This window comes from Aquila chrysaetos, chromosome 19 (genome assembly GCF_900496995.4).
Source record: "Aquila chrysaetos chrysaetos chromosome 19, bAquChr1.4, whole genome shotgun sequence".
Lineage (NCBI taxonomy): Eukaryota > Metazoa > Chordata > Aves > Accipitriformes > Accipitridae > Aquila > Aquila chrysaetos.
Genome location: NC_044022.1, coordinates 26,547,749 through 26,564,676, shown reverse-complemented (window position 1 = coordinate 26,564,676; position 16,928 = coordinate 26,547,749). Strand labels below are relative to the sequence as shown.

The following is a 16,928-nucleotide window of genomic DNA, read 5'->3' as shown; positions in this document are numbered from 1 at the left end:
CGGGAGCCACGGATGGGTCACGTTTTATCCTTCTGTCAGGGTTTGAGTATTTTTAAAGTGGTATTTTTTTCTTCAAGATACAGTAACTTGCTGTTCTGTCGTACCTTTTCCTTTGGGTACCTTAAACATTAGCTGAGTCTCTTGAATCCTCACCGATTCCTTTGATTGCAGAGCCTGTTTTTCTGGCACGAGAGCCTCCCTCGGGGAGCTTTAGAGCTAACGCAAGTCAGGGCTTAATAGCAGGAAGGGGAGGGGAGGACGAAGGTGGTGGCTGTGAAACAGGTGCCTGGCAAGAGGGACTGTCACAGCTCACAGAGAGCTACAGACAGATGCAAAGGGCAACACCTTGGCTCTCATGAAGTCCGGGACAAAATTCCTGTTGACTTTGGCAAGGCCGGGATGTCACGGAGAGGTGACGGAGCTGTCACAGGCAGAACCAGGAGCGGAGTGCCCAGCTTGGGCTGCTCCTCGCACCTCCAGGTACGGCAACCCCCTCCCTACGCAGCCCCAAGTCTCTCAGCAAAATCCCGTGGGGTTTTTTTCAAGCAAATTGTACTCGAGGGCCACAGCAGCAACAGGGCTACTGGCTGCTCTGTTTGCCTGTACTAATTACATGAATTATTTGAAAAGTGCAGGAGTTCGGCGCGTGGGCTAGAGCCCAGCTGTGCTACGAGCTACACAAGCTCAGAAGAAAAAGCCTATCCCGAAGACATCAGAGCATCCCTGGCTGTGTTTCTGGAATCATCGCCACGTGCCTCCCTTCTGCCGTAGGGCTGGAAGGAGCTCAGAGGTCACCTTCTCCATCGCCCTCGCCCCGGAGGGGTTTGATCCTGGCTGGCCATCTCCGCTGATGTCCAGCTGGGTCTCTAAGACCTCCGGTGATGGAGAGGTCTCCTGGCTTGGTACGTAAGGAGGTGGTGCTGAGTGCTTAAGTTATGGATTTATTTTTCCTTGATACCTGCTACACCAGTGGCATGCCCACAGGTTCCCGTGCAATACCCTGGAAGGGTCAGCCAGCCTCCCCACACAGGACACCAGCATCAATCAAGCACTGCAAGCACTAGCTGCCAGTCCTGCAGTCATTTGGAAGGACAAACTTTTTCACTACTTCTTATTCCATAATAAACCTTTCCCTGAGGGTGTTGGGAGGGAATGGCTGGGGCTGAGCTCTCCAGTTCATTCAGGCAGGATCCTGGTAGATGTGACCCATAGCCAGAACTGCTCCTGCCCCCCCCCCACCCCACCCACCCCCCCGATCTATTCATTGATAAAAAAAAAAATCACTTTCTGAGGCTGTGACAAAGGGGAAGAAAAACAAGGAAACGCACGCGTAAGGCTGTGCCGCAGGCTGCGTGCACCGCAGGGTGCATTAAGGAAGTAGTTAAGGAAGCTCCTTGCTGCACCTGGGGAGAGGGGTCAGAGCCGGTGTGAGTTTCTGTGTCGATGGTCCTTCTCTCAGCAGTCGTCATCTTTTGACCCATCTTGGAGCTGACATGGCAGGCAGCTCCGCTTCTCCGAGCTTCCTGTGCCCCTGGGAGCTGGTGTTTCCACTCACAAAGCTTGGATGCTTTGGCCTTCATCAAACCCAGCAAAGATGCCCTTGTCTCTGGTTTGTCCCCAGCTGCTGACCAGCCACCCTGCCAGAGGTCACCCTCCCCTCTGGTCAACCAACACGACTTCACAGACCTGCCGAAACCATCCCGGTTAGGTTAAACACTCGTCACAGCGTTGGTTTTAAGAAGGATTCTCTGGAAGAGCTCAGTTAGGGAGCGGGCTGGCACGCAGTGATGTTGGCAGGTCTTTGGGGACAGCAGCCCCAGAAGGGACGCTGGGGACATGGCCAGGTGAGACCCCACCTGCAGTTCTGCGCCCAGCTCTGGGGTCCTCAGCACAGGAGAGACAGGGACCTGTTGGAGCGGGTCCAGAGGGGGGACACGAAAATGATCAGGGGGCTGGAACACCTCTGCTGTGAGGACAGGCTGAGAGAGTTGGGGTTGTTCAGCCTGGAGAAGAGAAGGCACTGGGGAGACCTTACTGCAGCCTTCCAGTACTTAAAGGGGGCCTACAAGAAAGATGGGGAGGGACTCTTTATCAGGGAGTATTGTGATAGGACAAGGTGATGGTTTTAAACTAAAAGAGGGGAGATTCAGACTAGATATAAGGAAGAATTTTTTTTTACACTGAGGGTGGTGAAACCCTGGCCCAGGTTGCCCAGAGCGGTGGTCGATGCCCCATCCCTGGACACATTCGAGGTCAGTTTGGACGGGGCTCTGAGCAACCTGATCTGGTTGAAGATGTCCCTGCCCATGGCAGGGGTGTTGGACGAGATGACCTTGAAAGGTCCCTTCCAACCCAAACCATTCTGTGATTCTGTGATTCTATGACATCTCTCCAGAGCCATAGCCCAGATGTGTAGAGATCAGAGCAAGGCCCTCTGCAAGGGATGGCTGTTTCAGTGCACTGAAGGCGTTTTACCTCCTAGTTGTGCTGATTTGAAATCACTAGCAAACTTCATCTGTCACATCAAATAACATGTGTCTTGGCTACCTGTGGACCACTGCAGATGCCATGCCAGACTACACTGCTCTGGCAATCACAGTACAGGCAGGGGCTAATGCAGGCAGGGGCTGATGTGGGCAGGGGATTAATAAAATGAGCACAAAGTGGACAGGAGTTACTGTTATGAAAACAGAAATGTGCACTTGTGGCTCGCCTAGCAAGGCCTGGTGCTGCCATCCTGGTGAGTAAAGTTCTTCACACCCAAGTCTCAGCTTCTTCGTTTTTATCTCTACCCAACATGAATTTTGAGATGCCTTTGATTCGATACTGTTCTCTTTGTGCTCTGCGCAAAGAAATGTGAAAAGTGACAGTCGGGATGGTAAAAATTGCTATTCCTTCTGTCTTCTCTTTCTGCTGCCAAAAACCTGCCAGTTCAGAATGTTTTTTTCAGGGATTAATCTCCTGAGAGAAATTATTTCTGCTTTGAAGCAGTTGTCTCTTTTAAAAGGTCTTATTTCAGACATCAGACTGGAAAAAAGATCATTTATTCCAACTGTCAGGGATCAGACCTGGTGCTTTTTCTTGCTGTGACAAGGAGCAGATGAACCCGTAAATGTCCATCTGGGAGCTGTGAGCTGCAGCTGCAATAAGGGAACCTTGTTTGAGAAGATGTCTCAGAGACCCACTCCATTTTTAGTGGCACACATAGATTTGCAGCAGTTGCTGTTCTAGTTGTGTTTGAACCAATAATATTCCTTTAAAGTACAGAAGTGTGGCTGAATTCAGCTACTTTCAGGTGCAGGTTTGCAGTTTATACTGTCTGTGTACTTGCTATTTGAGTGTCACTAGAAGGAGAGCGGGGCTGGCATCATGGGGGACAGTTATGGGTCAGAAGACACTGCCTTTTTCCCCAAATCTGAGCTAAAGCAGGCCTCAGAGGCCATGAACCCACCACAGCAACCTTCCAGACAGCAATGCGATGGCTGCCTCTATCGTATTAGCTTGAGATGCTGATTTCTCCCGTCTCTTCCTCACCCCTCCAAGACTTCTGCAGGTCAGGGCCAGCTCCTCTGAATTACTGCCACCTCCTCCCACTCTCCCTGCTCCCCATCCTCCCTCACTGGCAGTTTGGGGTATGTGGGCAATCTTTTCACAGGCATCCCCCCCCCCCAGCAAACCACTGCTTGCTCTGCCTCCGCTAAAGGAGTCCGTGCAGCACTGGGGTGCACAAGAGCCCCAAATGCCATCCCATCTACTGCAGAGCCGGCAGGTCACTGGCATCACCCCTCTCGTGCAGCCATCCGCAGGCACATGCTGTGCAGCAGGGAGTCAGCTCCTGTGGGAAGCGCTGGGATGAATCCCTTTGGGATGACTGTACTTCAGACGATCCTTTTTCCCTGCACTCTGTGGTCTTCTGTTGGAGAACGAGCCAGGAGAGGTGTCAGCTGTGGGAATTGGGGACCCAGACTAGGCAAGAGACTCGTTAGGGGTCAGAAGATGCAAGTACTCATGTGTGATGTGGAAACAACTGTGTTTACTTGCTAAATGCTTTTAGATTCTGAGTGGAAAGAGCTTTAAAGTTTTAAAAATGCTGTTTAGCAGTGCTCGGTGTCTTCAAGGTCTTTTTAAACTCAGGAGCATAAATCTTAAGGCATTAATGAAGTTCTTACCCCTTCTTCTCTTTTCTTCCGTACTAGAGACCCACTGCTGCTCTCATTTCCGTGCTGCAAAGCAGGTATCACAGAAGTTCGTTTGTAGGATCACAGTTCAGGATGGAATGGACCTCAGGAGGTCTCAGGTCCAACCTCCTGCTCAAAGCAGGGTCAGCTCTGAGATCGGGCTGGGTCGCTCAGGACTTTATCCAGTCACGTCTTGAAAACCTCCAAGAACAGCAATGCACAACCTCCCCAGGGTCCTGTCGCACTGCTTGACCATCTGCATGGAGGGAAAGCTTCTCCTTATGTCCAGTCCAAACCTCGCTTGTTTCGACTTATGCCCACCTAGTTACCTCAGTATAAAGCAAGTATGAGTGAGATCAGAACCAGACCCCACAGAATTTTCATAAACCAAAAAGAAATCCTCAGCTAAGAACTTCAGTAAACTCATTCTTACCCTCAAGCCAACCTGCAATACCAAGACACACACACACTGTGCCCTGAAGGTGAAAACTGTAATTTTACAGTTACCAGGCACATTAACCTGCGTCAGGAAATCATCCAGAAGGCTCAAAGCAGGAAACTTAAAGGAGGAAAAAACAAAAGATGAAAAGATACTTTTTCTTAAAAAAATGATGAGTAATGTATTAAGACCTCCACACTCCTTCCGTAAACCAGACAAAAATGTCAAGCCAGGAGCAAAATGTCACAGTACAAGAATAGCTACAGTGAAACGAAGAAGAGAGAACAAGAGTGTGAGAGAAAGTGCATGGGACCGCAGGAGGAAGAGGATGTATATAATTTTGTTACCAGCAAAACAAACACGATGCCAGCTGAGTAATGCGATTGTTGTGACCGCTAGAGAAACACTCCAGCACGCTGCGGGGTCACGTGCGTCATGGGAGTTTATTTTAACACTTATTGAATGTGTGCACTTTCCTTCCCCGACCTTTGCCAGCTAAAAAATTGTTGCATTCAAGTGAGGATCTGTATCTGCCCAGAGTTCTCATGGAGCAAGTGACTTCGCCCAGAACAAGGTGCACTCCTGCTAAATGTGGCTACTGTCGGGTGGCATCGCTGTGTGCCCTCCCCAGCCAGCGGTTCTTCTTCGGGACTCTATGCCTGTTGGAGCTGTGCAAGAGCACAGTTCCCCCTGGGATCACGCAACCCTGTTCACCCAAAACCCAGATATTTGTTTATAATTGTTGCTTTTCAGCTTGCTCAGCTCCTTAAGGCATCCCAGCAGGTGGTTTCAGAAGTGCCAGTGCACACTATGCAGTGGGGATCAAGGGGAGCGGGCCCATCTCAGCCACAATTTGCATGAGCTGAAGCTGCTGTGAAGCAACAGCTGTATGAGGTTCAACAAGGCTCAGTGCCACGTCCTGCACTTGGCTCACAACAACCCCAACAAAGCTGCCTGGTGGAAAAAGACCTGGGGGGTGTTGGTCGACAGCCAGCTGAACATGAGCCGGCCATGTGCCCAGGTGGCCAAGAAGGCCAACAGCATCCTGGCTCGTACCAGAAATAGTGTGGCCAGCAGCACTAGGCAAGCGATCGTCCCCCTGTACTCGGCACTGGTGAGGCCGCACCTCGAATACTGTGTTCAGTTTTGGGCCCCTCACTACAAGAAAGACATTGAGGTGCTGGAGCACATCCAAAGAAGAACAGCGAAGCTGGTGAAGGGCCTGGAGCACAAGTCCTGTGAGGAGCAGCTGAGGGAACTGGGGTTGTTCAGCCTGGAGAAGAGGAGGCTGAGGGGAGACCTTATCGCTCTCTACAACTACCCGAAAGGAGGCTGTAGTGAGGTGGGGGTCGGTCTCTTCTATCAAGTAACTAGTGATAGGATGAGAGGAAACAGCCTCAAGTTGCGCCAGGGGAGGTTTAGGTTGGGTTTTAGGAAAAATTTCTTCACCAAAAGGGTTGTCAAGCCTTGGAACAGACTGCCCAGGGAAGTGGTTGAGTCACAATCCCTGGAGGTATTTAAAAGACATGTAGATGTGGTGCCTGGGGACATGGTTTAGTGGCGAACTTGGCAGTGTTAGGTTAACGGTTGGACTCGATGATCTTAAAGGTCTTTTCCAGCCCAAATGATTCCATGATTCTATGATTCATGCCGCCACTTCATCAACACTTCAAAATGGCATAAGCCTGCACGCTGTCAGACACAGCAGTGCCACCATCCTCCTGCTCCCCAGCGGCAGTGTTTGTGTGCTAGGCTGTCGAGCTGGTTTGGGGAGGATTCATCCAGACCAAAATTAGTCCAGGAAAAAGTTTGTTTTACCCTAAGTTAGTTTTCCTGACCCAGTTCGCAGCATGGCTGCACAAACGCTCGTGCTGGCAGTAAGGAGGAGACGGTGGGTGGTGGGAAGCAGGCAGGGAAGAGCAGCAGAAGCTCTGGCTTGCACAAACTGAAGAGTAGTGTAGCTCTCTTGCTATTCCCAGCAGTAGCAGCAGAGCTTCATCGCCCAGGCTGGTGGCGTGCAGCTCCAGAGCTGCCAGGCAAGCATGGGGTCCAACTGTCACCTGCTGACTCAGACAGGGAATTGCATCAGAAGCAATGATTTTGGAAATGTGGTGCCCACGCCGCGATATGAGGTCCATGTGTTCACAGACTGCATCAGCTGTCATTGCTGTTTGCCCATTTGCAAGCTCTGTTAAGTAGATGACCCCTTTCATGACTGTAGTGGGTTTTTTTCAGAATTGCTGTTTCTTCCTGCTTATCAACTCTGTTATGGGTTATTTTCCCCCAAATCTACTAACCAGCCTTTTTTTGAAGTTGAATCTCACTAGCAGTAAAGAGGTACAGAGACATTAAAGAACCCATCATCAGCCTATTCCCAGAGCTCAGATCTTGCAGTGCAAGAGGTAGCTTAAATTTTCTTATAACTTTCTTCGACTAGGGCAATAAGATAGGGAGAAGGGAAGGAGTGGCCCCATTTTCTCACCCTGGGCACAGTATGTGACACGGCTGAGCTGACTCCTAAGAGTTTGCTCCCAACATCTTGCCTGCTTGTCCCCGCAGTGCTGTAGCTGTGCGCTGCCCTGTATTTGGGGAGGTGCTTTCCTGCTCATTCTCATCTCTGCTTTATCAGTAGTCATTCTTCAGAGAATTTTCATTATTTTGTAGCTGTTATTCTTGTTTATCTTCTTTAATAGCCTGTCTGCTGTGGAAACAGATCCGCATCGCTGCTAGAAAACAAGCTGTTCTGCCACAGCTCCTTCTGTGCCCATCCTACTATTGAATAAATGTCAAATACACCATGCTGAGGCGCACTAATTATCTTGAAATAAAAGACATCAAGAACAGGAGTCCATAGGGAAACTATTCCATCCATCTTCCTATGCACACAGCCCAGAGAACATGCTCGGAATAAGATGTGGGTATTGGTTAATAACCTGAAGTCAGAAATGCCAGCTACTAATGTGACTCAACATTGGAAATTTGTCATCATGCTTTTGAAGACATTCATGTCAGTCATCTTTGTTTAGATGTGATAACATGTACTTGGTGGTAGCAGAGATTATATTCTTCTGGCTGATACATTCCCAGATGGCTACACGTGCTGCCTTCTACTACAATGCTTAAACCTTGCGTTTTTATTTTTTGAGAAGGGACTCTTAATACAAAAGTACAAGAAATCTTGGCACAAAAGACTATACAAAGTATAAAAGTAAATCTATCTGCTTGTACCGTTAGCAATGCAACATTTCTCTTCATGAAGGCATGTGGCACTGTGACGCACCACAAAATATGTGAGTGGACTGGGAACCGGCTCCAGATTAAGACACTTATATTTAGGTGTCTCCACATATGCTGGGTGTCTAAAACTCTCCGTGTTGCTAGTGGAGACAGTAGTCAGTACTGTCAGCGGTGCCAGGAGTGATTTGGCTAAGATAGACAGCAACCAGCTGTCAGCAGTCACGCTGCTGTTCTCCGCTGGTTGTCAGAGGGGAGATGCATTCCTTCTCATATGTTCCTCTTCTACCTGAAACTTATCTTAGTAGTTTCTTAGATGCCTCTCCCTTGTCGGTATTATGGCTGCCTTACTCTTTGAGCACCTCAAGATTTTTTTATTGTGAACATGCACAGAAAAGAGCATAGAAAAGACAATTAAGCCATGCAAACAAATGCATCTGTCTCAAATGTGGCTGTCTCCTGTGGTACCAATTTTTGTTCTAGTTTATGGACTTGCCTGTACTGATTCTGACCCTTGCAAGCCTAGAAGCAAATTAATTGTGTTAGGTTTATGGTTGGACTCGATGATTTAAAGGTCTTTTCAAACCTAAATGATTCTATGATTCTATGATTCTAATTCCCACTGTTTTTCTGATGGTGTTTGAGCCTAAGTCTTCCAGCTATGCTTTTCCATTTTGTATAGTTAAGGAAGGAGCCATTGCCTTGACTCCTTCCTTAGCTATGACTCGCCCATCAGACAGGTTTCCTACTGAAAAGATCCCACTAATTCTACCTGCTTGTTTGCAACCCATCTTGGTGGAAGAACGGAGGAGGGTCAGGCTCTGTACCTCCTTATGTATCTGTCTTATGACTTCCATTTCCTAACTGGAATCTCCACTTCTGCTCAGACGGAATGCATTTGTGCCCAAAAACCAGATCTTCAGAAGCCTCTAATAGATTTGATGAGCTCCAAAAGGAAATGGGTGCCAGGATCTAGATAAATTTTGGACAGATTCAATTAACTGTGCTTTGACGCTGGGATCCCTACATTTCTGTTCTCTCTTCAGCATTGCTCGGTTGCTCAAGGAAGTCCCCCCCTCATACGGCATTAATTAAAACTTCAACAGAACTCCTTTCACTCAAAACTCCTCCTCAGGCAGATGCTTGCCAGCAACTATATATAATAAATTTCCAGAGACTCTGCCCATTCTTTTTTGGTTTTTTGGAAAGCACTTGTGAAACAACCATTATTATAAGTCCTCGGGCTCAGTTTCTGCTGGTGCTGGTGGTTTTGGCTGTGGGCAGCTGTAAGTACAAGACATTTAGTTTCTAACAAGCGATCTTTGAAAGAATCCTTTATAGCGCTTTGAGAGAAAAGTTTGGGAGTTGGGATACTTGGGCTTTACACCTGGGAGTATTGAAAGGTTCTTGGACAAATCACATAACCTCTCTGTGTTTCAGTGTCTTCATCTTTGAAATGGGGATAACACTTTTCTTCTTCAAAGAGGAATATATGTTTAATGTACTTTTTTCAGGGCCTCATATGAAAGTACTGCAAATCTTATACAAAAGACTATTATCAGACCTTTTAAGGGAATACTGTCAAAGTATTTTCAGATCCTGCATTAGGATTCATACACCCTACCATCTCCAGTTGTGCAAGAGAAAACCCAGGCACATAACCTTCAGCATCTGTCAGTTTGCTGCATTACGATGAGATTATTTCTCTAGTTCCCATTTCTCCTTCTTTTTAAAATTACCCTACACACTTTAGCTGTGAAAGATCATTTACAAGTGTTACCATCCAGGGAAAGGAGACAGGGTGGGTTCTAGTCTTCAGCTCCTTGTTCAAGTTAACGAGCCAGTCTGTAGCTACATGGCTCTACTTTAATGTGCAAAAGTAACTAACATTCACTACAGTCCGTAAGGATCTGTGCAGCCCCCCAGTCAACCAGTGCTGTCCTTATTTCCAAGATGAGTGTAGCATTCAGTAGATTTATGATCCAAAAAAATTGACAAAGCCACACAGGTTGCAAGGAGATGTTTTAAAGGCCATTTTGTACTTTGGCAGGTCTTGATGCTGGCACTGAAAACTGGGCTGTGCATACTACCAGGGCGCTTGCTGCACACCCTGCTTTCCTCAGGAGAATTTGCTGGGGCCCAAAGACTGCTCTGCAGGGTTTGTGTGAGTCCCCACTGCTGCATCTCTTTCCAGATCACCTTTTCTGGCTTTTTCACCAAAAAAACCCCAAACAAACAAACAAACAAAAAGAAACCCCAGATTCTTAGAGAATAAACTGGGACTCCCAAAACCACCAGGGCTGAGAAGGGACCTAACTAATTTCCAATTAGATTGCTGCTGTCTACAGTAATATCAGGGAGATGCACCTGGTTTACACCTTGGATCTAGTATGTACAACCTGAAAAGTGGCAATATGTGCCAGGTTGAAGGGCAAGCGGAGATACGATCACAGAAAAAAAAGCCAGGTTATGACACACATTCCTGGTTAGCTTTAGCTGGAGTATGAGGTCCATGAGTGTTCAGTTACCAAGCTGTTCGATCTCTGCTGATCATAGAATCACGGAACAGTTTGGGTTGGAAGGGACCTTTCAAGGTCATCTCGTCCAACCCCCCTGCCATGGGCAGGGACATCTTCAACCAGACCAGGTTGCTCAGAGCCCCGTCCAACCTGACCTTGAACGTGTCCAGGGATGGGGCATTGACCACCGCTCTGGGCAACCTGGGCCAGGGTTTCACCACCCTCAGTGTAAAAAAAAATTCTTCCTTATATCTAGTCTGAATCTCCCCTCTTTTAGTTTAAAACCATCACCTCGTCCTATCACGATACTCCCTGATAAAGAGTCCCTCCCCATCTTTCTTGTAGGCCCCCTTTAAGTACTGGAAGGCTGCAGTAAGGTCTCCCTGGTGCCTTCTCTTCTCCAGGCTGAACAACCCCAACTCTCTCAGCCTGTCCTCATAGGAGAGGTGTTCCAGCCCTCTGATCATTTTTGTGTCCCCCCTCTGGACCCGCTCCAACTGGTCCCTGTCTCTCCCGTGCTGAGGACCCCAGAGCTGGACGCAGAACTGCAGGTGGGGTCTCACCAGAGCGGAGCAGAGGGGCAGAATCCCCTCCCTCGACCTGCTGGCCACGCTGATGGTGATGCAGCCCAGGACACGGTTGGCTTTCTGGGCTGTGAGCTCACATTGCTGGGTCATGTTGAGCTTCTTGTCAACCAACATCCCCAAGTCCTTCTCCTCAGGGCTGCTCTCAGTCCACTCACCACCCAGCCTGTAGGGATAGTGGGGGTTGCCCCCACCCGGGTGCAGAACCTTGCACTTGGCCTTGTTGAACCTCATGAGATTCATATGGACCCAGTTCTTGAGCTTATTGGAGCTGATGACTGCGATATTTGTATGGGAATCAATGCATTCAGAGCATAAAGTCACAAATGGGATGAGTGCACCTTACTTCTTCTCCTCCTCCATCCTGACCTGATGTACAACCTCAGGGAAGTCTCATAACTTACCCCAAGCCTCTTTGTATCCCTCTCTGTGGTGCTATTTCAGGAGTTTAAGTGGTTCTGTCTGTCACATCGCCCTTTCTTTTAACTGTAAGAAAAATGTAAAAGGACATTAGTATTAAGTGGCTCCATGCTTTGGTCACGGGTTGTAATTTTCATTTCTTCATCTATCAGCTGCTGTGTTTCAAGCACTGTTGGATAGGAACATTTTTGCCCAAGGACTTGATTCACGAGATGAAATTGCAAAATGACTCTTCACCAGCTCTGGGCAGAACTGGAGATGTCTCATACCAGTGACAAGAATAATTAGCCAGTCCCAGAACCTGCAAAAAAAATCATTGCCTTGTTGTAATGAAAAGTAGTATGTGGGTAATGATTTTGACCTTTCTCCTGCTTGTTTTGAAATCGGAAAGAGAATTTCTGACTTCACGGACTGAAAGGTTCTTGCTCAGCACTTGCTAATTAAATGTCTACCTTGCAGCGTCACTAAGGTTAAGGCTGGTGTCACGACCTCAGGTACCCAGAGGAAGATTACTCCTTTGAGATGTTAAGGCTAATTTTGTGATCTTTCTTTGCAAACCAGCAGAGTCTGTTTCTCTGCGTCTTCTCTGTTACAGTTCTCAGTACCAATACATGAACGCATTCATCTCACACACCCAAATTTCATTTGAGATTCTTCTGATGCCAGTACTCCTAGAGACAATACATAAATCAGGAAAAGACCTAATGCTCATAAAGGTAATGTTTCAGTGATCTCTTCATCAGAAGAACTCGCTTCTGACCCTAAAAGCACTTGTTTTCAGCTCAGCACTGTGGCCCACCTGAAAACGCAGAGAGCAGAGGAAACACACATCAGTTCTCTCCCACAGAAACGGATGTCGTGGCACTGTTAGACACTAAGAACTTATTTATTTTCTGTTGCTTGTACCTAACCGTCAGTAAAATGAAGAAAGCCCTCTGCATGCAGCGGCAGGGGAACAGGTCCCTACCATAACAGTTTTATTTTCCCAGCCAAGGGAGAGGTCTGTGGAACTGATTCAGGGTGGTTTCATACGCTACAGACTATTCCCAACCGTTTAAATCTTAGGCTCAATTTGTAGGCAACACTTTGCTAACCTAACTAGATGGGAAAAGCAATTCACTGAGCTAAAACAAGCTGATAAATGTGCCAGAGACAGAGGGATTCGAGCCGATGAGGTCCAGGGAGGGTGGGAGACGCCAGACCCACGTCCCCACGCTGTCTTCTCTCAGACCCAGACAGCCCCTGCCTGGGACCATGCTATAAACCAGCCAGGACAGGTAAATAAGAAACATGGCAAATAAAATGTAGTATAATCCACACTGAAAGGGGAAAAAACCCACCCTCAAAACCACGTCATAGATTTTATCAGATTTTAAATTAACTTTATCACAGAGAAGTATTTAGAAAAACAGTATAGATGTAACAATGAAGTCCTCAGCTTACTGTGAAGCTGTATTAAAAACGGGATGCACATGGGATAGGACTGGGAATTAAAGATTGGGAATCTTGTGTTCCAGCATTTGCTATTTATCTCCAAAAAAAAAAAGCAAGCACAGAGTAATATTTAGCAAGTGCTGTGAGAAGTGCTGGAAGTGGTCACCAGTGGAAATATGGGGACAGTTTAACGGAGAATAGGAATGGTTTAAAATAACATGTCACCCTGCCTTTTAACAGCAGCAGCATTTATTTGAGGGAGAGAGCAGCAAGACTCCAATGCCTGGTTTGCCTCCACCGTTCCGGTGAGGATCAGGCAGGGGTGAAAAAAACAGGAAAACTGGAAAAAAGGAAAATTGGTGATTCCCAACAAGTGGGTGTTTTACCCTCCCTTGCTCCACACCATGGCTCATCCCGCCCTGGGTGTCAGGGACAAGGTGCTGGGTCAGCCCGTGGCCGGGGTGATGGAGGCGAGGGGCAGCCGGATGGCGGGAAGGCTGTGGGTCTGTGAGGGGACAGCGTGGGTCTGTGAGGGGACAGCGTGGGTCTGTGGGTCTGTGAGGGGACAGCGTGGGTCTGTGAGGGGACAGCGTGGGGACGTGTGAGGGGACAGCGTGGGTCTGTGAGGGGACAGCGTGGGGACGTGTGAGGGGACAGCGTGGGTCTGTGAGGGGACAGCGCGGGTCTGTGAGGGGACAGCGTGGGTCTGTGGGTCTGTGAGGGGACAGCGTGGGTCTGTGAGGGGACAGTGTGGGTCTGTGGGTCTGTGAGGGGACAGCGTGGGTCTGTGAGGGGACAGAGTGGGTCTGTGGGTCTGTGAGGGGACAGTGTGGGTCTGTGAGGGGACAGCGTGGGGACGTGTGAGGGGACAGCGTGGGTCTGTGGGTCTGTGAGGGGACAGTGTGGGTCTGTGAGGGGACAGCGTGGGTCTGTGAGGGGACAGTGTGGGTCTGTGGGTCTGTGAGGGGACAGCGTGGGTCTGTGAGGGGACAGTGTGGGTCTGTGAGGGGACAGTGTGGGTCTGTGGGTCTGTGAGGGGACAGCGTGGGTCTGTGAGGGGACAGCGTGGGGACGTGGGTCTGTGAGGGGACAGCGTGGGTCTGTGAGGGGACAGCGTGGGGACGTGGGTCTGTGAGGGGACGTCGCGAGGCGGCGGGGCGGGGCGGGCAGAGCGGAGGGGCGTGGCCTAGCCGGAACGGGGCGGGCACAGGGACCACGCGGCGGCGGCGGCTTCGCCGCTCCCAGCGCGCTCCTTTTTGTCCCCGCGCGGCCGCCGTCGCCCCCGCCCGCGTGTCGGCGGGTTGCCATGGCGGCGGGCAGGCGGCCGCGGCCCTGAGCTGCGCGGGAACCCTCCCGCCCGCGGCCTAGCCGGCCCGGCCCTATCCGCTCCACCCCGCCCCGCCATGGAGGACGAGCTCTACCTCGAGAACATCGACGAGTTCGTCACCGATCAGAACCGCATCGTGAGTCCCGCCGGCCGGGCTGCGCGGGAGGCCGACGCTGTTGTGCGACCCCCCCCCCCCCCAGGAGGGAGAGACACCCCCCCGCCTCCCCCCAGCGTGGCTGCCGTTTGAGGGGGGGGGGGTGTCAGCCTGCGTGTTTGGGGGACCCCCTCAGGCTGGGCCCCAGACCCTGCTCTGGGGGTGCTGGAACCGGGAGGAGGGGCTGCAGCGTCGTCCCCCCCCCTCATCTCACCCACCTGCGGGACACGCGTGGGCGCCCAGCCTCCTCTCGGGAGGCGCAGAAGAAAGGAGGCCTCCGCAGCTGTGGCCGCCTTTCCCCTCAGGGCCGTTTGCTCAAGTTTTAGTCACCTTTAGGGGTGTATGTGCGGTGCCCGGCTGCGTTTGCAGTGTTTGCTTTTCCACAGGTCACAACGGCTAGAGTTAGTGTGGGCTTTCTGCTAAGCTGGACAGGAGATACCTTTCTTGTCAGGATTTTTTTCCCTCTTTGACTTTAAATTAATTTAATGTCTCTGAAGGGAATTGGTAATGGTATCGTTTATATTGCAGGAAAAAGAGCTCTCCCCAAGTTCCTTATGCTCCCTAATAGGTGAGCTGCTTTTCCTCAAAAAAACCCCCAGACCTGAAACCCCCCCCCAAAAAACCCAAAACCCACTGTAGTGACAGCAGTGTTTTAGCTCAAGGTATAAATGACAGAAGTGTATGAAACAGTGGTTTTTTCCATGAAAGGTTGAGGCAGTCTGGACCACTATTTCAGCTTAAAAGTAAAATTACTACTTATTGTCTGTAGCCTCTTGAAGCCTTGCTTTGTTTAGGACAATTCAGAAAATCAGTTAGCGTGTGTGTCTGTGTTTCTTTCAAAACAAAGATTTTTGCCTGGAAAGTGATACAGTAAAGTTGGTGCATCTTGTCTGTCAAAGCAGTTGTATTAACATGAACTGCCCGTGTCGTTACAGGTTGTTTCAGTAAACTGCTAGACTAATAACAATTTAATTTGTTGTATTTGAGACAGGAGAGGCCCTAGCCTGACAATTAGTTTATAAAGGCAGAGCAAGAGGAGAAGCAGGTATAAAAGACATGCCTTGCCTAAGTAATACAGCAAGTCAGTAGCAGGACTGGGTTTAGAGCTGTAGCCTCCTGAGATTTGGCACACTGTGCTGTCAGACTTATGATGCAGCTGGAGAACCCCGTGTCCCCGTGACAGGCGAGGGTGGCAGAAATCCAAGAAATCCTCAGTATTTGTTTGGGAGAGCAATAAGAGCTTCTCACAATTAAAAATTGTGCTTTTTAATTGTTTTTCTCCTTTATGAAGCTAAGCAGTGCGGGTGTTTCGAATGGCTTTCATTTATGCAATGGCATTTCAAGAAGGCATTCCCAAAACCACACCTTTCAGGGTAGGTAGTTTGTTCAGGTCTCAGGGATTCAATCTACTCATTAAAGCACAGGTGGGTGGGTGTCCACGTGGTCTCACTTCCAACAGGTTTTGCTCTGGGTTTCTTGAGTGGTGGTGGGGTCTAAAGAGTTTGACTTACCCATGAAACAAGCAAAGGATGGGAGGTTTAACAAGTCAAGAGACTGAGGATTTCTTACTAAAGTGGGTTTTTTTTTCCTTGTTACAGGTAACATACAAATGGCTAAGCTACACTCTGGGAGTTCACGTCAACCAGGCTAAACAGTAAGTATTAGTGCATCCCACAAACCTTTTGTTTTGTGGCAAAGCCTTGTTAATTACTGTTTTCATGATTGTGGTTGGTGTATTAAAATTATCTCTCTGGAAATATTTAAAAATCCTGCATGTCTTCTCAGGTACAGTCGGTTTTGTTATTCAACATGTCTTACTCCTCCTGTAGGTCTTGCCTTAACTTTAATGGGAGTTGTGCTTTAGAGAGCAGTGCTCAGCTGGACACCTTATGCTGCTTTATATCATAAGTATGTTGGTCAGAATAGGTGTTTTAGCATTATATTACTACAAGAAATGTATGTAGCTCTTTTCATCCTGAAATACGGGTATGTTTTCTGAACTTGGCTCCCGTCCTGCAGACAGAGCTATGCATCTGTGAGAATTTGCTGCTGCGTATCCCAGTGTGGTGGGCTGACGCCCACCAAAGAGGCTCTACCTCTCCCCCTTCCTCAGCTGGACAGGGGAGAGAAAATATAACAAAAGACTCGTGGGTTGAGATAAGGACAGGGAAAGATTGTTCACCAGTTACTGTCACGGGCAAAACAGACTTGACTTGGGGAAAAATTAATTTAATTTATTGCCAATGAAATCAGAGTAGGATAATGAGAAATAAAACCAAATCTTAAAAACACCTTCCCCCAACCCATCCCTTTTTCCCAGGCTTAACTTCACTCCCAATTTTCTCCATCTCCTCCCCCTGCAGCGGCGCAGGGGGATGGGGAATGGGGGTTGCGGTCAGTTCATCACGTGTTGTTTCTGCCGCTCCTTCCTCTTCAGGGGGAGGACTCCTCACTCTTCCCCTGCTCCAGCATGGGGTCCCTCCCATGGGAGACAATAATCCACAAACTTCTTCCTTGGCTAGCAGTGAGTCCATCTTGGAGCCAGCTGGCACTGGCTCTATTGGACATGGGGAAGGTTCTAACAGTGTCTCACAGAAGTCCCCCAGCTACCAAAACCTTGCCACACAAACCCAATACAC

At 48.9% G+C, this 16,928-nt stretch overlaps 1 protein-coding gene across 5 annotated transcripts in view; it reads left to right on the top strand.

The window, feature by feature from the left end:
* Positions 1–14,079: 14,079 nt before the first annotated feature.
* The window catches only part of POLD3 (DNA polymerase delta 3, accessory subunit), a 29,931-nt gene continuing 27,082 nt past the window's right edge, over positions 14,080–16,928 (top strand). For 4 of the 5 annotated variants that reach the window (XM_030042910.2, XM_030042909.2, XM_030042911.2 and 1 more), the window contains exons 1-2: positions 14,080–14,271; positions 15,888–15,943. In XM_030042910.2, the coding sequence (XP_029898770.1) occupies positions 14,212–14,271; positions 15,888–15,943 (116 nt within the window). In that variant the 5' untranslated portion in view covers positions 14,080–14,211. Of the gene's footprint in view, positions 14,272–15,887; positions 15,944–16,928 lie in introns of those variants that run through there. The other variant, XM_041118545.1, reaches the window with a different exon arrangement.